Below are 25,982 nucleotides of genomic sequence, written 5' to 3'. Positions count from 1 at the left end.
CGGGAAATGGGAATCTTGTGAGAGCTGAAGCTTGGTTAGGGGTCATGGTGAGAGAGCATGCATGCCCTGGAAGGGAAACTGAGATTATGCCTCCCACCCCGTCTATCTATTTTTATGTGAATGGGTGCTTTTCTTGAATGCATATACACTTGTGGAGACCAGAGGAGCCCCGTGTGTGTGTGTGTGTGTGTGTGTGTGTGTGTGTGTGTGTGTGTGTGTGTCCCAGAAGCAACCCAGAGCCATAGACTGAAATTTCTGGAGACACAAGTCACAACACAGGCCCTCCTTTAAAGGTGATCTTAGGCTTCTGCCAGGATGATGATGCTGACTAGCACAAAACTCACGGCCTTTTTTTCTTACATCAAAGTCACGTGGTCACCAGTATACTAAGGGGAAAAAAACAACTTATAGACCCATATGTACAGTGTGATACATTTTGTATTTCTTAAGATTACACATGGTACTCATTTATGCATGAACACCTTTAGGAAGACCACAGAAGCTGTGTGAAAAGGTTGCTTCTGAGACAAGACACTAGGAGTAGAGCCAGAAGTGCCATTGCTTTTCACTGCTCCTGTTCATGTACAAGTAAAGTAAAGAATAAAAAAAGAATATCATGGAAAACAAAGCAAAATACACAAAAATGGGCACCCTGAATATAAGCAAAATGGCGCTACATTGCTGGTTTCCAGAGTGGCAAAGAGAGAACAAAGCCTCAAGTCCAAGTCAGTCAATGGAATTTGCCATTCCTGGACTTTCAGTGAGCTCCGGTGCTGGCCCCAGGACAAATACAATGTGGTAAATATGGTAGCGGGGACACGGGATATGAGACAGGGGTCACTTGGGAGAGGACAGTGAACACAAGGTAGAACCTCTTCAGGGAGTTGGGGGGAGGAAGAAGAGAAAAGGGAAAAGGGGGTAGGAAGGGAAGACCCTTTTGGAGCATCCAGTGCAAAGTGAGGCGTAACAGAAGACTCTTCTTCCAACTTGGCTCCAGGTGGAATGAACTCAGGTGGACAATGAAATCAGCTGGGCCATTCTTAATTCCTGGGTGTGCAGATAGTTTAGGCCTATGAGAGCCACTTTATTTAGAAGCAAGAAGTGACTTTTTTTTAAAAAAAAAAATGGCACCATGGTACCTAGGAGTGATTGCCTTTTTTTCCCTCTTCTTTAGAAACCTTCATGGTGTCTGAAGACTGAGCTCAGGACATGGCAATGACTTATGGGCACGGCTGTGGGTAAGGGTAGTCTTGAATAGGTGTGGTCTATGGGTAGGGATGGGCTGTGGGTAAGGGTAGTCTATGGGTAGGGGTGGGTTGTAGGTAGAGGTGGGTGGCAAGTAGGGGTGATCTATGGGTTGGGGTGGTCTATGGGAAGGGGTGGGCTGTGGGTAGGGTAGATATGGTCTATGGGTAGGTGTGGTCCGTGGGGAAGGGGTGGGCTGTGGGTAGGGAATGGACAGTGTTCTTACTTGAAAATGAAAAGGGTGACACTGGAGGTTACTAGGTTGATCGAGTTAGGACAATGGAGCCAGGACTACACAGTAGGAGTGGACCTCATTCTTCATTCCTGATAGATGTCACAATTGCCCGACCCCAGCAGGATGAAGCAGAGTCTGACTGAGACATCATGAGGTATGATTTGAGTCTTGACATTTCTGCTCATTTCTGGGAAACTGGACTGTCTTGTGAGCACTGACAGCTAGGGCTGACAGCTGACATTTGACCTGCTACCTAACTAGTGGTAGGTACTAGTGATGGTGTGGGGTCAAAGAGGCATAACAGAAGACTCTTCTCCCAATTTGGCTCCAGGTGGAATGAACTAAGATAAACAATGGAATTAGCCCGGCCATTCTTAATTCCTGAGTGTGCAGAGTGTGCAGATAGTTTAGACCTATGAGAGCCATTTTATTTAGAAGCAAGGAGTGACTTAAAAAAAAATGGCACCATGGTACCTAAGAGCGATTGCCTTTTTTTCTCTTCTTTAGAGCAACAGATTTTCTGTTGTTCGTAAAGGCCCTTGAAGACTGGAGTTTAAATTCAACTGGAAAGTGGTCACTGACATCCAGGGCCTAAAAGAGGAAAATAGAAATAGATTTGGGGGTTAGGGTATGCCTGGGACATATCATGGCCTTAGCAATGACCAAATTTAGGAGTAGAGAGGGAAGATAAAATATCTGAGGTCATCAGGTAGAATTGATGAGTGTTGCTCTTGGTCCTGCTGCTGGGAAATTTTGGCAGGCCTTCCAATCATAGAATTCTAGGTCTTTAGACTCAAGAGCATCCCTCCCACATTTTCAGGCTGGTGGACCAGAAAGACCAGGTGGTAATCTTACCTCCTCTTCAGACAACTGATAAGTTTTCTGGAAGTCAAAGACGCCATTTGAATTGGGAACCACGGAGTTGACTATCTCTTGTCCTCGAAGCACAATCCTAGAGAGAGGACAAGGGAATAGATACATGAATTAGTCAAAGCTGTGAACTTCTGAGATAAAAGGGAGGGCTGATTTTGACTCTGGAATTGATTGGGCAGCCTTTCCCTTTCGTGTAGTGGGTGTTCTGTGTCCACAACTAAGTTTAGCTTGCAACCTTGACTGGTTAGTTTTGGTAAACTTGTCACCAAGCTAGAAATATCTGGGAAGAAGGAACCTCACTTGAGGAATTTTCTTCATCAGGATGGCCTGTGGGCATGTCTGTGGGGGTATTTTTTATTGTTAATTGATACAGGAGGATCTAGCCCACTGTGAGTGGTACTAGACCTAGGCAGGTGGGTCTGAGCTGAAGTTCAGTTTTGTTTATCAAAATTATTGATAAAACACTCACAAATGAGTAAAGAACTGCAGGAAGTATCACTAGCCCTACTATCAAATTGTTCTGCAGAGTTATAATAATAAAACCAGCATGGTATTGGCACAAAAACAGACATGTTGATCAGTGAAATAGAGATGAAGATCCAGAAATAAGTCCACACACTCATGGATACCTGATTTTTTTTTATAGAAAAGCCAGAAATATACACCAGAAAAAGTGGCAGAATCTTCAACAACATCATCAGGGAAATGCAAATCAAAGCTACTTTGAGATTCCATCACCTGTCAGAATGACTGAGAACAATAACCCAAGTGGCAGCTCATCCTGATAAGGATGTGGAGTAAAGGAAGCACTCTTCCATTGGTGGTGGAAGTGCAAACTTGTTTGCCACTATGAAAATCAGTGTGGCAGTTTAATCAGAAAGATGGGAATTGAACGGAACATCCATCCATCAGCTATGTTCATTCCTGCTCTATTAATAATAGCCAGAAATTGGAAACAATCTAGATATTCATCAATGGTTGAATGGATAAAGAAAATGTAGTAATTCACAGAATGGAATATTACTCAGCTATTAAAAAATGAAAATTTCTGATGGGTGGTGGTGGTGTACACTTATAATCCCAGCATTTGGGAAGAAGAAGCAGGCAAATTACTCTCAGATAGGGGCTAGCCTGTTCTACAGACTGAGTTCCAGGATAGGCAAGTTTACACAGTCTGGAATTCTTTAGAGAGAGAGAGAGAGAGAGAGAGAGAGAGAGAGAGAGAGAGAGAGAGAGAGAGAGAGAGAGAGAGAAGAGAAGAGAGAGAAGAGAGAAGAAAAGGAAGGAAGGAAGGAAGGAAGGAAGGAAGGAAGGAAGGAAGGAAGGAAGGAAGAAAAGAGATTTTCAGGTAAATGAATGGAACTAAGCAAAAATCATTCTAAGTGAGGTAACTTAGACCCAGAAAGACAAACATAGTATATTCACTTCTATGTCGATGTTAGCTGTTAAGTCACTGATAAGCAAGTTACACTCTGTAGAACCACGAAGGTTAGGTAGAGAGTAAGGTATGAAGGGAGAGATGAACTCCCCCCAGGAAAGGGAAATAGAATAGATAGTTATGGATGGATGATGTGGGGGGATTGAAATGAGAGGATCAGACAGGGAGGGGAAGGGAAGAAAGAAAAGAAAGAGGGAGGGAATGCAGGGACGAACAGTTAAAACTAGGGTCCATTTGAGAAATCTTATGGAAACCTAATACAGCAGAAGTTTCCTGTTACATATAATACACACACACACACACACACACATACACACACATACACACACACACACACACACACACACACACACACGAAGGTACTGACAAATAATGGGGGCGATGGCGACCCAACTGGACATCTCTCATCACCAGATTAAGTTTCAAGTACTGGGAATGGGTTACACCCAATCAAGTTGTTAGCCAACAGGGTGTCATGGGAACTTCCAAACAAGCCAGGATATTGTCAAGGCTCTCCACAAATAGCAGTTAGGCCCTATTACTGCAGACAACACCAACACAACTCATTGAACACAGAGAAGTAGAGCTGGTGCCTACTTAGAGCCTTTACCTCTATGGATTAGTGTTTATGGTACTGGAAGGTACTCTGCATGCTACCAGGGGAGCAAAGGAAACACCAACCCAGCTAGAAACTTTCAGTCTGAGTGACTGCCTGCAAGATACACTGGTGCAATAGTGTCACAGAGCTTGTGGGAGTAACCAACCAATATCATATTTGAATTAAGGCCCCCACCATGAGATGGAACCCATGCTCAACACTGCTTTAATGAACAAGAACCTGAAACTGAATAGGTCAGGGACCTAGGAAAAAAGCAAATACTACTGTTCTGCTAAAGGAACATAGCAATAAAATGACTGCCAATGACACTCTGCTATACTCACACATCTGTGCCTTGCTCGGCCATCACCAGAGAAACTTCCTCTTTAAAGCAGATGGGAACAAATACAGAGACCCACAGTCAGAGACACAGAGAGTGAGAGACCTTGGGAAAGCCCTAAAAAGGAAATCTCCATCAAATCCCTTCTCTCTAGGTTCAGGAAACTGCGAGGAGGCAGAAAGAGTTTAAGAGCCAAAGGGGACAGAGGACAACAAGGACTTAAGGCCTTCTGGATACAACAGAGCAGCATGCATGGGGCTTGAATGGCTCTGCACCAGATGGGGTCCTAGAGCTGAAAGGAGATGTGTTTACACGCCCCCATCCCTACCTAACCCAGAAGCTATTTCCAATTGAGAGTCAGCTGCAATTGAAAATTTAGTTTTCGCCAAGGAGTCTCACTGAGGAAACTACTCTTAAGGGAAGGTCCCATGCCCAGCAGTGGATCACCAACACAAAACAAACTCAGCGGCATCTTTGGGGGTTCTTTGTGCCATACTATTAAGCCAGGACTTTATTTTTCTTCTGTCTTACAGCTCCTTTGTAGATATGTTATGGCTTCTGGTTTGGGGTTTTTATGGAATTCCTATGTATTTGAACATATGTACGTTTCTTGTGCTTTTTCTTTGGCTCTTTTCCTTGTTTGGTTGTTTTGTCCTCTTCTGATTTGTTTTATTTTCTTGTATTTTATTATTGTTCCTTAGAATCCTGTTTGCTTTTCTGGAAGGAGGGGAGGTGAGGAGGAACTGGGAGGAGTAGGTAGACAGGAAACCATAATCAGAATATATTGTATGGAAAAAATCTATTTTCAGTAAAAGAAAAATAAACAAATGGAAAAGAAAAGAAAAGTAGCTGAGTCACTAGAGGGATCAGGGCAGTCAGCAGCATCCCTTCATGGTCTCTGCTTCGGTTTCTGCCTCAAGTTCTTGGTTTGGTTTCCCTTAACAACAGACTATAACCAGCAAGAAAACCTATGTCAAATAAGACAGACATATTGTCTGGTCTCCTGGTGCTTGAACCAACATACTCACATGCAACACACGCATTCACCAACACACACACACACACACACACACACACATACACACTCTCTCTCTCTCTCTCTCTCTCTCTCTCTCTCTCTCTCTCTCTCTCTCTCTCTCTCTAGATAAACCAAAACAACAACAAACCCTTTCCTCCCCAAATTCCCTTTGGTCACACTGTCTATGACAGCAACAGAAAAGCAAGCCAGAAACTCCCCTAGAGGATGGTGCCTACAGTTTCAAAGCAGAACCAGTCCCTTGAAAGCCCTGTGATCACAGGGCTGTAGCCCCAGCATGGCAAATGCAGCTGGCATAAGAACACACTTCACGTATGAGCCACCCAATACAGCAATGGTTTGTAGTATGAGAATGTTGTTCTACTCTCTGTCCCTTTTCACTTAGACCTGATTGTTTTTGGCAAAAACCTCATATCAGTGCCAGCTTGTCTTGGAAACCTTCCTAACTCCTCATTTTAACAAGAGAAGAGCAAACTGCCACCTCCAAGTGTTCTCTAGAATGACCACTTTCTCCTGGGCTTCTGTTTAGTAACTTTTGACCAATGGCAAGTGATACTATAGTCTTACTTTGTACAGTATCATGATATTTTCTTTAAAATGAGTTCATTTATTTTAATGAGAAATTGATGAATTGAAAGGAAAGTACAGAGGGGGGAAATGAATGTAAAGATAATTTGTAGCTATGACACCAAATGAAAATGTGGTATTCAAATTATCAACAGACTTTAAGGACTGGGGTGATGGCTCAGTGGGTAAGAAGGGCTTGGTCTAAAGCAAGAAAACATAGATTTGATTGTCCAGCACCTACATCAGAAGCTAGGCATGTCTGTGCCCTTCTGTATCCCCAGCACTGGGGCAGAGTCAGGCAGATCCCCAGAGCTCTCTGATGGCTTAAACAAAAGAATTCCAATTCAATAAGAAACCCTGTATGAAGGCAATAAGACAGACATGGTTCTCTGACCTCCGGGCACATGAACCTGTACTCACTTGCTTTCACCACCATCACCACACACGCGCACATGCACGAATATACAAAAAGAGGAAGTGGACTCTAGCATATGACATGGGAAGTGAAACAGGTAGGTCTATGTGGTCTTAGTGTCCTGCCTAATTAGTGATAACTGCCCTTCCATGGCTCTGCCCTGAGCTTTCCCAATTCTGAGTGGTGGTTTGGTTTCTGGGTTTGACCTGCTGAAGATCCCACAGCTGACATGGTTGGGTAAGCCATTGCCATCTGCCCAGCTTGGCTGAAACATTTGAAAATGGGAAGAGAGGCCTGGGTGCTTGGGAGGCTATAACTTCTCGCCCTGGGCTTCCGTTTTTGAGGGCTGGCACAATAAAAGCCAAAAATTAATCTGCAGCCTCAGAAACCCCAAGAGAAACAAAGGCGGTGAGGAGACCTCCAGGCCTGAGAAGTGAGGGCCCCAGGCCGATGGCCTTCTCAGACTCCTTCCTCAGCCAGCTGAGGGATGAGAACAGCAGGCCCCGTGGGAGTGCGGTTCCCCCACTTGTTTGTGGCTTCTACTGCGGATAGTCCCTGATATTCACACAATTTAGGCACCCACACTTCCCTCCTGACTGAGGGAACAAAGCTGACAGTTCTTGAAAGAAGAGAGGGCTGGAGAATGGCTCAGCGGTTAAGAGCACTGACTGCTCTTCCAAAGAACCTGGGTTCAATTCCCAGCACCCACATGGCAGCTCACAACTGTCTGTAACTCCCTCTGACACCCGCTCACAGACATACATGCAGGCAAAACACCAATGCACATACAATAAAAATTAATTAATTAAAAAAGAAAAAAACCACAGGGTAAGTTTAAATTACAACAATAGTCATTATTTAAACACATGTAACTGCATTTACGTGTAGTAATAATTTTAAAAGTATTCAAGTCAGGTGTGGTGGCTCGTGCCTGTACTCCCAGGCCTCAGGAGACAAAGGCAGGCAGATCTCTGTGAATTCAAGCCAGCCTGGTCTACAGAGCAAGTTCCAGGACAGTCAGGGCTGCTACACAGAGAAAGACTATCTTGAAAACCAAAAGAAAAAAAAGCAAATCAAAGTATAAATATTGTTGCATTAAATGTGCTCATTTTAAAATTTAAAGTTACTTATTTACTGGGGAGCACGCTACTACAAACGTGTGAGATCAAGGGATAGCTTTGTGAGGCTGAATCTCTCCTTCCAACCTTCACATGTGTTCTGGGAATCAAACTCAATTCACCACGCTTGTGTAGTAAGTACCTTTACATACTGAGCCACCTCCCCTACTTTGATTTATCAAACACCTGAGGATCATAAAGATTTGGTTAAGATATACACGTAGGCTGTCTATCTCACCAGTGATGGTGGTGCGATGACCAGCTGTGGTATATGTTTGGGATAGAATTGGTGATAGCACAGGAATTTTCTGTGGCCATACCTACCTGGATGCTCTAGGTGCCATCTAAAAACATACAAATGTATTTAGCACTTGTCACATGCCAGGCACTGTGTTAAAAGCTTTCTATGTGTTATTTCATTTAGTTCTCATTGTATCTCCACAACTCAGGTATTATTTTTGGTTTTGTTTTGTTTGTTTGCTTGCTTGCTTGAGACATGGTTTGTCTGTGTAATACTCCTGTCCCGGAATTCGCTCTCTAGACCAGGCTGGCCTCAAACTCACAGAGATCCACCTGCCTCTGCCTACTATTCCACACGAATAGTGTAACGACTATTCAACACGAAGAGTGTAAGTTTTGGTCACAACACATGAAATGGTAGAGTCAGGACTTGAATTCAGGCCCATCTGATGTCAAAGTCAGTGCTGGCCACTGCTAAGCTGTAGTACTAGTTCCACGTAAAGCCATGTAGTTCCACACACTGCATAAAGAACCAGAGCATCCTTGTACAGGGCTCTCCTCCAAGCCAAACGACCACCACCATGGGCAGTCAGCTGTGCCCTCTTGATCATCCCAGTTGGGCTTATTGACTGTTTACATGCCCACATAGAGGGGTAGGGAGGGTCACAAGATTCTTTCCTGTGAATCCAGCCCCTCCCAACCACATGTATGCAACTCATCCCCAACTGCCCATGGACTCTGAGAGGGATAGAGTATACAAGCCTGGGAAGACTAGAGAATCCAGGCTTTATCTATGGAGCTGTGGAAAAGTCATTATCTCCGCTGGGTAAAAACTTCCTGGTGTGGCCTTCTGGCAGGGGAGCATTCACATTCCAGCGAGTAAACCCCCACCTATGATACTTAAGTTAGGCCAACAAACTCATGGGTTCCCTGGGCGTGAATCCTACCCAGGTTTATAACTGGGACTGGGGAAGGGGCATTTCTTACAACACCCCCAGGGAAGAAATTGTAGTAACAGTCCTGAAATGGAACTGATTTTTTTTCTCTAGCTGAAGGGGTCGGGCTGCCCTGGTACAAACGGACCAAGCAGCCTCTGTAGAGGCTCCTACCTGTCATAGGGACAGTTGGTACTCTTCTTGACTGTGGTGTCCACTTGGTCCCCAATCAGCCAAATGAAGTTGAGGTCAGTCCTCAAACGGATATTCTGCCAGGCCTTCTTGGGGACATAACTGCAGCCAGCGTTGAAATCACCCATGAAGATGAAATTCTGAAAGACATGTTTTAGAACCATCACTTGGCAAGCACTGGAATACATGACTTCATTGTCAGCCACCGGCAAGGGCCCCACCTTTCATATCCAGTGAAAAAAGAGGTCTTTTTGTTTTGTTCAGATTGGAGACAGGGCTTCTCTGTGTAGCCCTAAGCTGTACCAGAACTCACTCTGCAGACCAGGCTAACCTTGAACTCAGAAATCCTCCTGCCTCTGCTTCCCATGTGCTGGAATTAAAGGCATGCACCACTGCCACCCAAAGAGGTCTTTCAGGACTTGGATTAGACCCCTCCCAATATATTTTGTTTTTTTTAAACTTATTATTGTGTGTATGTGTTTAGTGTGTGTGTATACATATATATGTATAAACATATATGTATGTATCTATATATACATATACATACATACACACACACACACACATATATATATATACTTGTTGATTCTCTTCTGTCCTTCTGCTGTGGATTTTAGGGATATAACTTTGGCTGTCAGACTTGCACAGCAAATTCTTTTACTCCCTGAACCATGTCACTGACCCATCCATCCCAATTTTAACTCCTGGTCCTGATACACTAGAATGTGACTACGTACAGAGTCTCATGTAATCTAGGCGTGCCTCAAATTAGCTCTGTAGCCCAGGATGGTCTTGGGCCCCTGATTCTCTTGTATCCACCTCTTGATCTCTGTGCACTTCCACACCCAGCTGGAGAATGGAACTTTTAAAATATAATTAAGGTTAAAAAAAATGAGGCCAGGTGGGTGGCCCCTTATATAGAAACAGGACTGGGTTTGCTCAATGGTAGAGTACAGGCAAGTAGGAGGTCCTGGCTTTGATCCCCAGCGTGACAAAAATAAACAAATGAATTTAAATTAGAGAAATAAAGATTAGAACATAGAAAGCTACAGAGGAAAGACAACACAGAGACAGCAGATGAAGGTGAGTATCTATAGGCCAAGGACAGAGGTCCCAGAAGGAACATCCTGGCTCTTCCACACTGACATTGACTCTGCAGCCTCCTGAACAGTGAGAAACAGGCCAGAGTTACTTCGTGCACCGGGTTCTGGGGCACTGCTATGTTACTAGCGAGCTCACAGTTTCCATCTGTGTTCCCTTTTTAAGAGAAGAACAAACAGGTTCCAAGTGAGTCAGAGTTTGGATAAGGATCTGGCAGTGAGAACAAGGAGTGGGAGAGAGGATGCTTGCCCCACAATGCCATCCTGATCTTAGTCACAGTATCTCTGTAACCTGCTGCGCATAGGTAGGCAAGAAACACTGGAATCCAGCTAAGATATCCCCCCTCACATAAATACTGTAGCAAATGTGGACGAGCCAACTTTACTGGGGTAATGTGGTGATGGCTATTTTGACATCTCTCTGTGTCCTAGTGTATGGAGAACAGAAACTAATTCCTATGAAAACTCGATCCTTTGAGAAGCAATGACCTGCCTTTCTCCACCCTATACTACCAAGATTTGGAAGCGTCCCATCCCCCATAGGCCATGGAAAGAGAATTTTAACATTCTGCAATTACAGAGGAAACATCTTATTTCCTTGTTTGTGCTATTGTTTGGGATGATTGCTGACTTGAGAGTTTTCCTTAAGAGCATTTCATTTTGACCTCTGCAATTAGGGTTTCCCTTGAGATTAAGGTGCATAAAGACAGAATGCTATCCCTATGTGCCCCAGTCAGCAGGAAGTGATTTACCAAGCTAAACTGACTTGGCTTGAAACACCATGAACCACAGCAGGGACAGGCAAGAGCAATTAAGCGGGCTGTTCTAGGCCACACAACCAGAGGGATTAAGCAACATAACCCAGGGCCAAACCTCAGTCTGCCTTCCTGAAGGTCCATCATCCACGGTTTCTTTCCCAGATACTCAATGTATTCTTGCTGAATGTGTGGACTCATCATTTACTTTGGAACTTACAAATAAGCAATGAAATGCACCCCTGGCCCTCTTGATGGTCAGTTCTGACCAGCTGTGTCCACACTTGACTCATTTTGCACCTCGAGTGGGGGAACTGAGGAGAAAGAGGGACTCTCGGCATCACATTCCGAAAGGAGAAAAGAGGAATTTGGCAGGAGAGCCGTCTGAGCACTTCCTCAAACCCGCAGAGCCACAGATGACAGTGTCTCTATCTTCCAAATGAGAGGTGATGGTTTTCTTGAGGAGTGAACACCATAATTGCTTCTCCTTCTCATGATCTTGCCACTTGCCTCTGAAACACTCCTGATCTCCTAGGCCTCACTGTTCTTAGTTATAAATTGGGACCGATTAATGACCTTTTGTGGTTGTGTACACAGTGCAGGTACACATATGTATGTGCTTGTGGGATTACTTAGTGTGTGTGGTGGGTGTGCACAGTGCCGGTACATGTGTGTATGCTTGTGGGATGACTTAGTGTGTGCAGTGGGTGTGCACAGTTCAGGTACACGTGTGTGTGCTTGTAGAGGCCAGAGTACAACCTTGGGTACAGGTATCGCTGCTTTCTTTTTTCTGTGGTTGCATCTCTCACCGGCATGGAACTTGCCAAGGATGCTAAACTAACTAACCATTGAGTTCCAAAGACTTGTCTGCCTCTGTCCTCAACATGGGAGTTGTAAATTTGCACCAGCATGTCCAGCACTCTGTGTGTGGGGCGGGGGAGGGGTTGTTTTGTTTTACGGTTTTTGGGGACTGAACTCAGGTCCTAATGTTTGCAGGACAAGCACTTTATCAAGTGACCCATCTCCTCAGCCCCTTGTTGGATTATTGAGAGGATTAAGTCCACTTGTTCATGTGTAGTCTCAGCACAATGTGTAGGCCTTAGGACCAAACAGTTAATAATACTGGCATCCATTATACACACAGCAGAGCATGACTTCCCAGGACCCACAGGGACAGGCCAGTGAAGTCTTAGCAAGAAGAATGTTTAGGGCTAAGGAAAAGCCTAAGATGAGGCTGTACCTCAGTTGCGGCTTGCATGTACTCCACCCCCTCACCCTTCTACTGAATGACTGGGTGCTGCTTGATGGCAATGGGACAAGCACGGAGGCCCTCACCTGTGCTTTCCACCGCCGTTTCACATCCGTGTAGACATCAACCAGCTCATCAATCTCTTTCACGGAAGTCTCAGGCGTCGTGTGCAAGGGAACGATCACGAAGTCCTTGACAGCTGAGGAATAACAAATAGGAGGTGGCACACTACCCGTTGAGGGCCCACTAATACTGCCAGAAGAAGGCCCCTCTAAGAGACACTGCTGCATTGTGAGGGCATCGTGACAGAGGGCTGGAGACGGTGGCTGAGATTCCGGTGCTTTAGTGACACCAGGCTGCTTGTTTTCAGGACATGAAAGACTCTTTTCTCCAACCTGCGCTCCTCCCCAGCTAAGAGGAAGCTGGTGATCGTGGTCACGCCTGGCACTGTGGGCACTGTGGGTTTTCTCTCTCTTCCTAGCTCTCCTTCCTTTCCTTTCCTTTTTAACAGCCCGTGTGTGTGTGTGTGTGTGTGTGTGTGTGTGTGTGTGTGTGTGTGTGTGTTTTGTGATCTCACCTGCCCTTCCTTTTTCAAATCTTTATTTTTTTTCTCTTGGTTTGTTTGGAGTACTGAAAATTATTTCTGTTTTATGGCTATGTCATTCTTTCTAAGAGTAATAAATCCAGTTGGATAGGGAGGCACATAGCTGTAGTCCTGAACTTAGGAAACTGAGACAGGAGGAGGAGGAAGAGTTCGAGGCCAGCCTTACCTACAGAAGAATGCCTCAAAAAATGAAAAAATAACCTACAACAAATAAATAAAGGTTACTTGTAACCAGGACTTAGTGACTACTTTTGTTTAAAGCCGTCTTCTGGGGCTGTAGATGTCCACGGCCTGGCTAAAGGAAGATGAACGCCTGGAATCCATGCATTTGCTTTGCATCTGTCTCCTCTGCTATCTTAAACTCTGGCTCAGACTCTTTGCTGACACATTCACCATTTAAGGAGACAATAGGACAGCCAGTCTCTTATCCCCCAAGGCTGAAGACAGAGAGATGTATTCCAGAAACAGTGAACCTTGCAGGCAGATCAAGCCCTGACAGAAACCTCGGTTCTAACCCCAGGAAGCTACAGTGTCCTCCAGGGGACCGGGAGCCGGTAATAAAACTACACATGACATCATACCAAGACTGTTGACCAACGTCTAATTCTACCCCTCCTGGCTTTTCTTCTTTCCTCTATAACCTCAAGGTCTTACCAAGATCCCCCAGGACAGGGCTAGGACACTTGTCTGCTTCCTGTTGTTGCCACATTGACAATCAAATTCCTTCCTCGTTTTACCACCACTGTCTCAGTCTGCACTCTCAGGGTAGCAGGGGGCAAATCTGGAGCCAGGCCCCTGAACAAGGACTTTGGTAACAGGTTTAGCTTTTGTATTAAAAGGAAAAAGAAAAATGGAGGCTGGCAAGTTTATAGTCCTTTTGCAAACAAGAAGAAAATCAAAATAATAATAATAATAATAATAATATAATAATATAATAATTTAGGGCATAAGGGTATAAGGCTTTGATGCCAGCACTTGGGAGTTGAAGGCAACTTGTATCTGTAAGTTCAAAGCCAGCCTGGTCTATATAGTAACACCCTGTCTCAAAAAAAGAACAAGAAAGGATGGAGGTGCTGGAGAGATGGCTCAGTGGTTAAGAGCATGTACTGTTCTGGCAAAGGACTGGAGTTTGTTTCCCAGCACCTATGCTGGGTAGCTCACAGTTGACTAGAACTATACTTGTGGGGGAATCCAAGACTTCCGGCCTCCTTGGGCACCTGCACGTGCGTAGACACACACAGCCCTGGGTTAGATCCAAAGCATCACATAAAACAAAGCATGGTTGCCTAGGCCTGCAATTTCATCACTCAAAGGGGAGGGGGCAGGGAATGCTGAAGAGTCAGGAGTTCAAGGCCAGGCGGGAGTATGTTAGACCGTATCTCGAAAACAAAACAGACAAGGAGATGATGATCAGGGTGTGATGGCATATTTCCCTAATCCCAGCTCTGGAAAACAGGAAGCAGGAGGATTGTAAAAATCAGGGTTAGTCTGGGCTACATAGCAAACCTTGTACCCAGACCACAAAACAACAGAGAGAGAAAGAGAAAGAGAGAACCAAAAGCTCCTGAGTGTGGTTCCCCAGATGGGCCTAGTAGTCAGGCCTTGCCCTCTTGTCTGCAGGAGCTGTGATCTGAGGCAACCTCTCATTCTCTGCCTGGATCCCACTCCCGCCCCATGTGTGGAGGCTACAAGAGGGCACTGCTTGAGACCCACAGTGGGAATGTGAGGGAAAAAAATGGTGTTTTTTTCTATCAAAGGTAGCTAACCTCTAATGGGCCAATATTCCATAAACCTCTGCCATCTTGTAAACCTCTTGTGTATGTGCGCGCCTGTTTGCCCAAGACCTGGACATTCTCAAGCCCTTACTCTACCAAACTCTTCTCCTTTACACTGATTATGAGCTAGCCAATCACATCAGACTGTGAGGTCAAGCTCCCACCAATGGCACGAGACGCAATCACCACCTGCATTAAAATAAAAACTAAATGAATGTCCCTCCTCAGGATGCCTGCTCACCTGGCTTGGGCTGTGGCACACCTTTTTGCAAGATGCCAGGTTACTCTTGCTTTGGTGTGTGTTTCCTTATGCAACACTGAAGATACTGTTTTCCATCAGGAAGCTGGGCCTCAGACCTGCAGGCTGTCCCTGGAGGCGGGAGACCTACTCCTTAGCCACACCTCCACATCTCCAGCTCATGGCTCTGCCTCTCTGGTAATTCCCTTACACACTTCACCACATTCCCACCTCTGAGATTTGGCTCTTGGTGCCTTCCTGTCTCCTCCAGCCATCTGCATTGTAACAGACCTTGTCTGCCTCTACTGGCCATGATTAGTCGTCCCTCTAAGATCCCTCTGCGCTATTTGCTATGTCCTGCTTATTACTCCTTCATCTGCTGTAAGCTTCTCTTCCCTTCTATGCTTCATCCACAAGAGAAACCTCCACGGAGCCAGGCTTCTATTTTCAATTCACCTTCTTGTCTGCACTACCTAGTACAACACCGGGCACCCTGAGGTGCTCAAAACTATTTCTTGATTGAATTCATGAATGAAAGTTAGATAAATGGATGAAATTGCTAACTCATTTGTTTTCAATCCTAATACAACAGGGTAAACTCCTGAATCAAGGGAAGGATGAAGGGTAGGAAAGACTGAGCGTAGAGGCTCAGGAAAATTAGATCTACTTAGTAATACACAGAGTCTTGCCTCTCTTTTTTTTGTTTTTTGTTTTTTTTGTTTTTTTGAGACAGGGTTTCTCTGCAGCTTTTTTAGAGCCTGTCCTGGAACTAGCTCTTGTAGACCAGGCTGGCCTCGAACTCACAGAGATCCGCCTGCCTCTGCCTCCCGAGTGCTGGGATTAAAGGCGTGCGCCACCACCGCCCGGCAAGTCTTGCCTCTCTTTGAGAAAAAATAAGTACTTGGAGGTGGAGCTCAGCCTGCTCAGCCATAAGTAAATTGGATAATAAATAAAAGGATAATTGCACTCATTGCCCTCAATAGTCCCTCTCCTTTTCTACTGAGAATTTGCACACTTCTCTTATAGTTATTTTCCCAAAGTACTCTCCTCTAAGTTAATTAACCCAGGGCAGAAATAGTTAATTCTGTAGTTCTGAGTGTTTCACCAGTGCGGGATAGAGACAGGCAGGCCTGTTTTAATTCTGCATATATCTGTTCATTCAAACTCTGTATTCCTGCAACAATATGGTGTCACGAGGGCATGGACTTTGTCAGTCTTAGGCCCTCAGAAGGTCACATAGTATAGGTAGTGAAAAGCATTTGACTTTACATGCTGAAACCTATAAACCAATTTTAATTCTTGACTCTTTATTTCTGTTCCTTCAGTGCACAAGATTGACTCCAGAACCTTTTACATGCTAGGCACGAGCGCTTTCACCAAACTATAGTATTTTGAGATCAGGGTCTCACATATAGTTCAGGCTGGCCCAATCTGCTGGTCCTTCTCTCTCTGCCTGAGTGCTGAAAGTACACACATGTGCCACCACGTCTGGTGAATTTTGACATTCTATTGAGTTCAGTGGTGATTGGGAATATGGGCTTCTGGGTCGGTGGCCTGACTTACAATTCTGGCTCGTCTATTTTAATAGTTGGACTTTAGCAAGTGATAATTCCTTTAAAACCCCAGTCTCCTCAAATCTGAACTGGGGAGAGTCCTAGTCCCTACATTGCAGTCCATGGAAGAATAACAGGAAACTGGCCATTAGACATGGACCAGTAGCAGTGTTGTTGGGGGGTCAAAGCACACCCGGTTTAGTTTTACTCCCTTCTGGCAATCTGTGGAGGGTGGGGAGTTATCAATGATCCTGAGAAAAGTATCCAGGCTAGAAGGTCCTGCATCTTGGGATTCTGAAAAGCAAGGCTGGTACCCTCAGGCCAGCTGCTGGGATCACACATAAGACAATGCACCACTCTGCGAGCCTGTCACACATGCTCATGGCTGGGCTCCTTCCTGGGCTGCTGGAGAGGTCACTAGGAGATGGGCTGTTATGGTTTAAATATGAAATGTCTCTCAGAGGTCTGTGTGTTGAATGCCTGGTCCCCAGATGGCAGCAGTATTTTGAAAGGTTGTGAAAACTTTAAGACCTGGGGCTTTGATGGAGGAAGCAGGTCACTGGGGAGTGACTTCCAAGGTTATCCCTAGTGTCCACTGCCTTTCCCACACCTCTCCACCATGAAGTGAGGAAGCCCTGTGACCTATGTTCTCACTGACAGGATGTTCCACCTCAGCACAGTCTCCAAATCCACAAAGCTCCAGATATGGATGAGTCCTCTAAAACATAAATAAATCTCCCCGGCTCCTCTGAGCTGTCTGTGTCGTGTATTTGGTCACAGTGACCTCGAGAGCAGCTAATCCAGGGTCATCGTCTCACCAGTGAAGGGCGACTGGAACCAAACCACAAAGGGCTCCCTGGAAAAGACATCGGCGTCTCCATGCTGATAGTCGTGGTAGAGGTATTTGTCTTTCACGGATACCAGCTTTTCCCTAGAAGAGGGGGAAGAAAGAAGTTCTTCTCACTGAATCCTTTGGTCCTGACTTTAGTAGCTTCCAGAGCAGGCTCAAGTTTGGGAGGGTCTTTCCCTTAAGAACAGGTAGAACCAGCTCTTCTCCATGAGCTGAGGATCTGAGTTATACGTGCTGTCTGGGACACAGGAGGTGAATGTTCAGACTTTAAACAGATGAATGGCAGGAAACCAGAGAAAGTCCTTCGTCTTGTGCTCAGATGAGCTGAGCCAGGACTTCCCCACAAAGGACAAAGAACTACTGGCCAATCGGTAGTTGTCACAAAGCTTCTGTGCTTTCTAGCTAATAATTGAACAATTTTCTTGTGAAAGTTTTAGGTGATTTGCTTTGAGACAGGGTCTCCCATTGTATAGCTCAGGCTGATTTTGAACTTGCCGTGTTGCTTGAAGTCCGATCCCTCTCCCTCTACCTTCCAAGTGGAATGAAAGCCTGCGTCACCACAGTGCTGGGGGTTGAGCCAGGCTCTGCACGTGCTGGGCAAGCAAGCCCTCCAGCAGCTGAGCTTCCAGTCCCAGCGCATGGGTTTGACAGCCAAGATCCTGACTGTTATGATAACTGCTTAGAGACCAGAATCGAATGCTTTTGTTTTATTTGAGACAGGATCTTACTTTGCAACTCTCACTAGCCTGGAACTGTGTAGACCAGGCTGGCCAACAACTCACAGAAAACTGCCTGCCTCTCCCTTTCAAGGACTGGGATTAAAGGTGCATTCTGCCCTACCAGGCCCCGATCCAACATATACATTTGGATTCAGTACAGACAGATGACACTCACTTATAGAGGAAGGCATACTGTTCTTTGTATGTGTTTCTTCCAAGTCGAGAACTAATCACGTAGTTGTAGGTTGTGCTTCTCCGTGAATTTCTGAAAAACAAAATTTAGTGTGTTGTGAAAAATAAACAGACCTCTAAACACATTTCTGTTGCATCTGCCCCCCACCCTAACCCCCACCCCTGCCTCCATATTCCTAGTAGTGGCGTATGGTACCACAGCTGCCCCTACCTCCACCCCTGCCTTCAAATTCCCAGCGCTGAGGCATATAGTACCACAGATGTCCATACCCACATTCCTGCCGCCACACCCTGAGTGCTGACATATAGTACCAAATATAGTCCTTCCTTCCTTTCCTTCTTTCTTCTTCCTTTTGGTTCTTTAAGACAGGCTTTCTTTTTTAAAAAAACAAATGTGCATTGGTGTTTTGCCATGAGTGTCAAGTCCCCTGGAGCTGGACAATTGTCTAAGAACTGAACTGGGTCCTCTGGAAGAGCAGGTATCACTGAGCTATCTGAGTTATCTCTCCAGACTCAAGACAGGGTTTCTCTGTAGCCCTGGCTGTCCTGGAACTGCCCAGGCTGGCCTCGAACTCACGGAGATATGCCTGCCTCTTCCTCTAGGGTGCTGGGATTAAAGGCATGTGCCACCACCACCCGGCCCCTACTGTGTGATTTAATAATACAAGGCTAGGATTTGAGGCCAGACCTTCTCATTTCAGGCCCCACAAGCTTCAACCTGCTTCGGTGGGAATCACAGAGACAAGAGATGACCCAGGCAGAATCAGAAATCCTTGCTTTTAGTCTTCAATACAGCCTAACAGGTAAAAATGTTCCCATCAAACCTAACAGTGAGAGTTTGGTGTCCAGCACCTAAAGCGAAGAAGGAGAGATCCGACTCCTGCCAATTGTTCTTTGACCTCTACATGTGTTATGGGACACACACACACACACACACACACACACAATGGAATAAAAATAAGAAAGAAAATAAAGAAAGATCCCTGCTTTGGCCCTGAACCATTGCAATCACTCGTGCTTTCTAGTTGGAGTCAAGTTTCTCAGGTTTCGTCCAAGTGCCACTTCTGAGGTCTACCAGCTCACCAGGGAATTGCTCAAATGTTCTGGGGCTGATTTTAATTTTTATTTCATTTTTTTATTATTTATTTATTTATTTATTTTAGAAACAGGCTTTCTCTGTAGTTTTAGAGCCTGTCCTAGATCTAGTTCTTGTAGACCAGGCTGGCCTAGAATTCACAGAGATCTGCCTTCCTCTGCCTCCCAAGTGCTGGGACATATGCCACCACCACCCGGCCTGGGGCTGATTTTAAACAATCACTATTTATTCCTGGGGTAGAGCTCACCATATGGGGAGAAGAAGGGCAGCAGACCCAAAAGGTTGAATGCCTTTGCACTTGACTTTAAGCTCTCTGGGGGCCCATCCCTCTCCGCATTTACCCGTTCAGCTTCTCCATCAGCATGGGGCAGATGTTGTTGCTGCTGTCCTTGATTTCCATCAGGAGTATAAGGTCACAGCGTTTGATGATCTGCAGAGAAAGAATTTCCAGGACTGTTTACTGTAAATCACCAAATCTTTCATCAGGCCCTTGCTGGGTTCCAAGCACCATAGCCAGGTGCTTGCTAGTGTAACTAAATCTCTTCCTGAACTGAGAACAGCTCTTTGTTGTGTCCCTTTTGTGTTTTGTTGATGTTTGCTGTAGTTTTGAGATAGGGTCGCATTGCTTAGGTTGGTCCCAAACTTCAGGTCTGAAGTGATTCCCCTGCCTCAGTTATGAGTAACTAGGATCTCAGGGGTGCATCATGTGCCCAGTGGTTTGGTTGTTGCTGTTTACGTTATTTTCTGTCCATTTTAATTTTTTTAATTAATTTCTTTGTTTGAGGCAGGGTCTCACTATATAGCCTTGGCTGGCCTGGAACTCAGAGATGTGCCTGTCTCTAGCTCCAGGGTGCTGGAATTAAAGGTGGGCACTGCCACACCCAGCTGGTATGTCCATCTTAAGGATGAGGAGACTGAAGCTCAGACAAGGTCGTATTATCCAGCCAGGCAGCTAGAAAATAGCCACACTGGCATCTAGATGTAAACAACCAACCAGAGACACTCCTGACCGTGACACCCTACACATCCTATAGCTTGGGTTGAGTGGTTGTAGTGGTGATAACAATAAATACATATTAAACCTTAATGAGTAAAGGTACTAGGCTGGGTGCCACAGATCTCAGAAGGTGTAATTACAGTGGTAACAACATAAGAGCTAACATTTACTGTGAGCCTACTTCACAGCAGCACTGAAAGAGGGATATGATGGTTAGCCCATTAGATCTCGAGGGTAACTAAACTCAGAGTATTTTAGCAATTATCCTAAAGTCACAGCCAATACAGGTGGGGAATCCAGGGTTCCAGCTCAGTTCTGTAGGTTCCACTACGCTCAGCTGTTAAAATACAGTCACTCAAAGACTCAGAGTCCAATGGAAGCAAGGCAGTATAATGGAGGGAAATTAGAATTTGTGCTAAATGAAAGTCACAAGCCATGGACATGCTGGATATGTCCGTGAATAATTAATTGCGTCTGTCAGAAGATCAGGGAAGGCTCCTGGGAAGAGATAGCCTTTGGTCCCTGAAAGGATTAGAAATAATTCAGTGGGAGGAAAAATACAAGAGACACTTTGTCAGGGTGAGCTGCCATCAGGGAGCAGAAAGAGCTCACACCCCTGGATAACCACGTGTCTCTGAGCAATAGGATGCTGGCGACTCAGCTCCACAGGATGTGTCCATTGAGGCTGAAGCAAGTCATGGAGGGCCACTGGGCCTCTATGTCCAGAGCATCTCCAGTTATGTCTGCACAAGAGTGGAGTCCACATTCCCGGGACCAGGAATGCAGACTTCAGGAAGCTGGGACTAAGGACTGATCAGGAAGCCTTGATTCTAGGTGAAACCCACAGCACTGGCCATGAAATACTCATCAGGAGCCATGTGCCAGCCTCGAGCCAGCCTGCTGGTCAGTCACTGGAAACTACCAGACCTTTCTAGAAGTGACTTTAAAATGCACACACCTTTAATCCCAGCATGAAGAGGCAGAGGCAGGAAGATCTGTGTGAGTTTGAGGCTAGCCTCGGCTGCATAGTGAGACACTTTCTCAAAACACAAAGACAAACACATGTACACACTCTTTGATTCAGTTTTCCCATTTTGACCCTTTATGATGGAAGTAAGATGGAGTGAGAATTTAGGGCCGTGCCAGTTAGGCAGGTGGTCAGTAGTAGATTATTGTTTCTAAGGCCCTGTAGTTGAGTACCTACTGCAAGCAAGGATTTTTCACATTTCTATTTAATATTACCGTGTGTGTGTGTGTGTGTGTGTGTGTGTGTGTGTGTGTATGCAGGGGGGGGTGGGCACCTGTGTTTATGGGTGTGGTTCCTTGTATGTGGGAACATATGGAGACCAGAGGTCAACCTCAGGAGTCTTCCATCTTGATTATTGAGAAAAGGCCTCTCACTGGGACCTGGCTTGAAATCAGGCTAGGCTAGCTGCACAATGAGCCCCAGCAATCCCACCGTCTCTGCTCCTCAGACTGGGATGACAAGTGTGCACCGTTACACCTGGTCTTTTCACATGGGTTCTGGGGGATCAAAGTCAGTTCCTCATGCTTGGTCAGCAAGCATCTCCCTTCAAGCATCTCCCTAGCCTTGTCCTTCTTTAGCACTGAGACAGCCAATGCTCTGAGTGCTGAGGTAACTTCTCAGGTTTTCAAAGATAGTTGGGAAGAGCCAGGGTCAACCCATGATAGGTCTCTCCCACTTTTCTACTCTAGACAGACTACATCAGGGACAAACTTGTCAACATTGTGTCATCTGCCCTTCGCTCACATGGGTAAGAGCATGAGGGAAGTTGCCTGGTCATCTTGTGTTTTCCTTTCCAATCACTTGCAGTTGTCTGACACTAAGCTGGGCCTTGGTGAGTCTCCTGTGTTCTTCAGTTTACATCCTCCTGAACAGAGTTTGTTCATCCATCAGGTCGAGAACCTGTGCTAGACTGTCCAAGGTACTGGGGTTGGCACGCTAGATGGGGGTGGCTTGTTACCCTTCTCAGGCCTTAGAGTACATGATAATCATTCTTTTCTGCAGTGTTATGTGCTGGGTCCAAGTTCGACCTCACGATCCGATCATCTTTGTTATCCTGTCCATGCTCCAGATGAGACAACTGGAGCCAGAGAGTAAGTCACCCGGTGCGGCGAGGCACATAAGAAGTATGGTAGAGAAGTGGATTGAACCCTAAGTCTTCCCCACCATGCTATGCTGTTTACTCTTTAAAGACATTAGGTAGGATCTTGTGAGTCTGTCTCTACCCCAGATCTTTCTAGACCTCTCCAGACTGTCCCTTCCCTCACCCTCAGAGCATCAGCGGCACCACTTATCCGGATCCCATCCACACTAGCCATGCTCACGCCACCACAGACTGTTGCTGTCAGAGGTTTTGGCAGCATAGTGCAGAGCATATCTGCCCTCCAGACCGCGACGCCCTCCTGTGAGCATGCAGGAATCTGGCACCGAGGAAAGCTCGAAGGGAAGGGGACACCCAGAGCTTGGCTCTGAAAAGACTACCAGGAGTCGCTTCCCAAGAAGCAGGAATCAGAAGAAAATATGGCTTCTCCTCAACCTCTGCCATTTTGAGAATTTGGACAACAGGATCTTGCAGACTCTTCTCTGAGAAAACTTCCCAGAGACAGCAAGGAAACTGGAAACCAGTATCAGCTGGAGATTCGGGACTCAGAAGTGCTTGGTAAGCAAGGAACAGGGATGTCAACAGGAAATCTTGTGCTCTCAGGAAAGGGAATCTGAGCCCTGGCTTACTCTTGCGCTTTGCCAATGGGTCATACAAGAGAGGAAACTTGGCCTTTGGCATGCTAATCTCCTTGGCTATTCCGTGGCCAGGAAGGGAGTCTGTAATATAGACAGCCCATTGCTCACCTTCCCTTGGCCTTCAGCTTACTAACACCCACTGAGTAACCAACTATAAAGAGGGCTGTGAGAGCCGTGAAGGGACCACACCAGCAGATGAGGCATGACTCATTTGGCAGAATTCTTGTCTAGCATGCAAAAAGTCCTTGGCTCAGTCTTTAGCACTGCATAAACCATGTTTGATAGCAAATGCTGTTAATTCCAGCACTCAGGAAGCAGAAGCAAGGGGCTTAGAAGTTCAAGGTCGTCCTTGAATATATAGAGGGACTTTGCCCAGCATAGACCTCATGAGAAATGATGGCGATACTCTTCTAAAGCACAACTTCTAGTGGTACATAATGCCCCTCTCGTGGTACATTTACATCACTGAATTGAATGTTTTCCTACTTGGATCGTTTGCATTCTTCTGGTGGCAAATGTGTCTTTACCTTTGGTCCATACAAGCTCTACTAGCTAATCGAGCACCAGGTATTTGCAGTCAACTGCCACTGCTCTGCGAGATGGCTCTGGTAGTTTCCGGGGGATTGGCTTCTGTTTGCAGAATGGCTTTACGAGGATGGGACAAAGCCTTGACAAAGACTTTAGGCACACTTGGTGGGACTCACAGCTCAGAGGAGATGCTGTGTGGAGGAACGGAATCACCAGAGTACAAACACACAGCCTCCAAGAGTGTGGCAACATTTCCAGGGATGAATAAGTTAGGAATGTAGATAGTCTCTTAAGTCCCCAGGCGCCACTAGGCTACATGTGAAGAAACTGGAAAATCGTTTTCTTGCACGTCAGATGTCTCCATTCAGCCGTGGTGTTAGGATTCCCACAGGCTTGGCACAGCTGTCCTAGTAAAACCACGGTATCTAGAGCTTCTTGCTTCTCCTCTAAAGGACAGAGTCACCTAGGACCCAGAACTATTTCGGCAAGAGCAGAGCAGGCTTTCTGCTTGTGTCCTCTCTGTCCAACAGTAGCGTAATACCAGCTTCATCTCAGCTCTGCTGGGCTTCACTCACCAGCCTTAGCAGCCACTCAGTGGGAGAACCCACTCTATGTGAAGCACGGGGAAGAGAAGGACTCCTGAGTTTCTCTGGGGATAGATGGGGTCTGAGCCTAGGGATGCTGTCATTTTCACCACACATGGGGGCCTCTTTAGCTTCTCTCTCTCTCTCTCTCTCTCTCTCTCTCTCTCTCTCTCTCTCTCTCTCTCTCTCTCTCCCCCTCCACCTCTCTCTCTGTGTATGTGTGTGTTAAGACAGAGTTTCATGTAGACCAGGCTGACCTTTAATTTGCTATATAGTCTTAGATAACCTTGACCCTTTGATCTTCTTACTCTTTCTACCTCCTTAGCTCTGAAGTTACAAGGTGGGCAACACCATGCCTGGTTCGTGCAATGCCAAGGATGGACTTCACAAATGTTAAGCAAGCATTCTACCAACTGAAGTACATCCCTAATCTCACTGTGTTTGTTTGTTTGTTTTTTTAAGTAATAGCCATTCCACCAGAGTCCAAGCATCAAAAATAAATCAGCCCATGGGACAGAGAGTCAACTGACTCTAGAAAAATGTAGGCAGTTTCCGTGGACATTGGTCATATTACTCAAGAACAGTAATATCCACAAGCAGAGAAAGCGTAGAGTTTTTGAGTTGGGGGAAGATCAATGGGGGAGAAGGATGAAGGGATGATAGGAGAGAATAGAGAGGGAAGGAGGAAGAGAAGGAGAGAGAGAATGCACGTTTTGCTAACGATTATAAAGATGAAGCAGACGAGGCTGCACCAGTTCCCTCAAGGCCCCTCCCTGGTACTACCCAGCATCGCATCACCCTGCTGAGTTCATCCTCTCCACCGGGGAACAATAGTCCTTGCTCGTGAGGTTGACAAATGAGATCATGTATTTATAGTGCCTGACACAGACACTCAGTATGTTCAGTTAAACTCATCAGAAAGGCAGCACATAGCTGGAACTATCTGCTGGCCAGACTCTGGCAAAAGCATCATGTTTACCTGCTCAACAACCTTGCAACACCCCTGTGGAAGGCACAACACCTTCCTAGAATACCTTTGGAATACACAAGAAGAAATGTCATCAGATAACAGCAGAGGCCTGGAATACCACCTGGTCTGAAGACGTGACAGAAAGCACCAGGACCTGAGGCAGTCATTGCAACGGTAGTTACTGCTGTCCTTACCTCATCTTGAGAGCAAATTTCAGGGCCTTTGAGTCTGACGCTGGGGAAAAGGTGTAAGGGGTGTCCAGGACTCGAACACAACTCACCTTCACAATGACATCCATGGCATTGTGGTTTTCCTTCTTCCTCTCTCCAAATGATCTCACATTGAAGGAGCAGAGCTTCAGGGCCAGGGCACTATGGAGGGCAAGAGAGAAGAGCAGCAAGGAAGCGAGGCACAAGGAAGCCCGGTGCAGGGACATCTTTGTTCTCTTGGGACGTCCGTCTGAATGAAGAGACAGATCCTGGCTCACTGACTTATAAAGCCTGCTGATAACAGGAATTACTGGATCCTTCTGGGCTACTTTCACTTCTCTGAGGAACTCATGATCATGGGTTTTAATCCCCAAGGAAATGAAGACAGTGGGTTGGCCTTTAGGGAGTCCTCTGTCTTCTTTGCCCTTGTAAGGAAAGTGCATGCTTAATTTAGGCACCAAGCCCCTTAAAGTCGGTCATAATCTCAGCAGGCAGGGGTGGAGGTGGGGGATCAGTTTGATCTCTGGACATGTCTCCTATGGTAGCTTGCCATGATCCTTTTTCTGA

General features: G+C 45.8%; 1 protein-coding gene across 1 annotated transcript; it reads right to left on the bottom strand.

Moving 5' to 3' along the window:
• Positions 1-420: 420 nt before the first annotated feature.
• Dnase1l3 (deoxyribonuclease 1 like 3) lies at positions 421-25,751 on the bottom strand. The gene is made up of 8 exons (XM_038349981.1): positions 25,487-25,751; positions 19,705-19,793; positions 18,251-18,340; positions 17,325-17,437; positions 12,423-12,535; positions 9,215-9,372; positions 2,336-2,432; positions 421-2,071 (listed from the first exon to the last, which is right to left on the bottom strand). Exons 1-8 carry the CDS (start codon positions 25,640-25,642, stop codon positions 1,955-1,957), a joined length of 933 nt encoding a protein of 310 aa, XP_038205909.1. The 5' UTR covers positions 25,643-25,751; the 3' UTR covers positions 421-1,954.
• Positions 25,752-25,982: the final 231 nt, after the last annotated feature.

Source organism: Arvicola amphibius, chromosome 12 (assembly GCF_903992535.2).
Source record: "Arvicola amphibius chromosome 12, mArvAmp1.2, whole genome shotgun sequence".
Classification (NCBI taxonomy): domain Eukaryota; kingdom Metazoa; phylum Chordata; class Mammalia; order Rodentia; family Cricetidae; genus Arvicola; species Arvicola amphibius.
The sequence above is the reverse complement of the archived record's forward strand: the minus strand, read 5'-3'. Positions and strand labels throughout refer to the sequence as shown.

Bases quoted from the DNA above. Each gene is read 5' to 3' on its own strand.
- Dnase1l3 (XM_038349981.1), bottom strand. From the start codon at position 25,642: ATGTCCCTGCACCGGGCTTCCTTGTGCCTCGCTTCCTTGCTGCTCTTC. The intron at 19,794-25,486 runs GTGAGTTGTGTT...CTTTCTCTGCAG, and splicing joins CCATGGATGTCATTGTGAAG to ATCATCAAACGCTGTGACCT. The intron at 2,433-9,214 runs GTAGGAGCCTCT...TCCTCTCTCTAG, and splicing joins ACCAACTGTCCCTATGACAG to GATTGTGCTTCGAGGACAAG.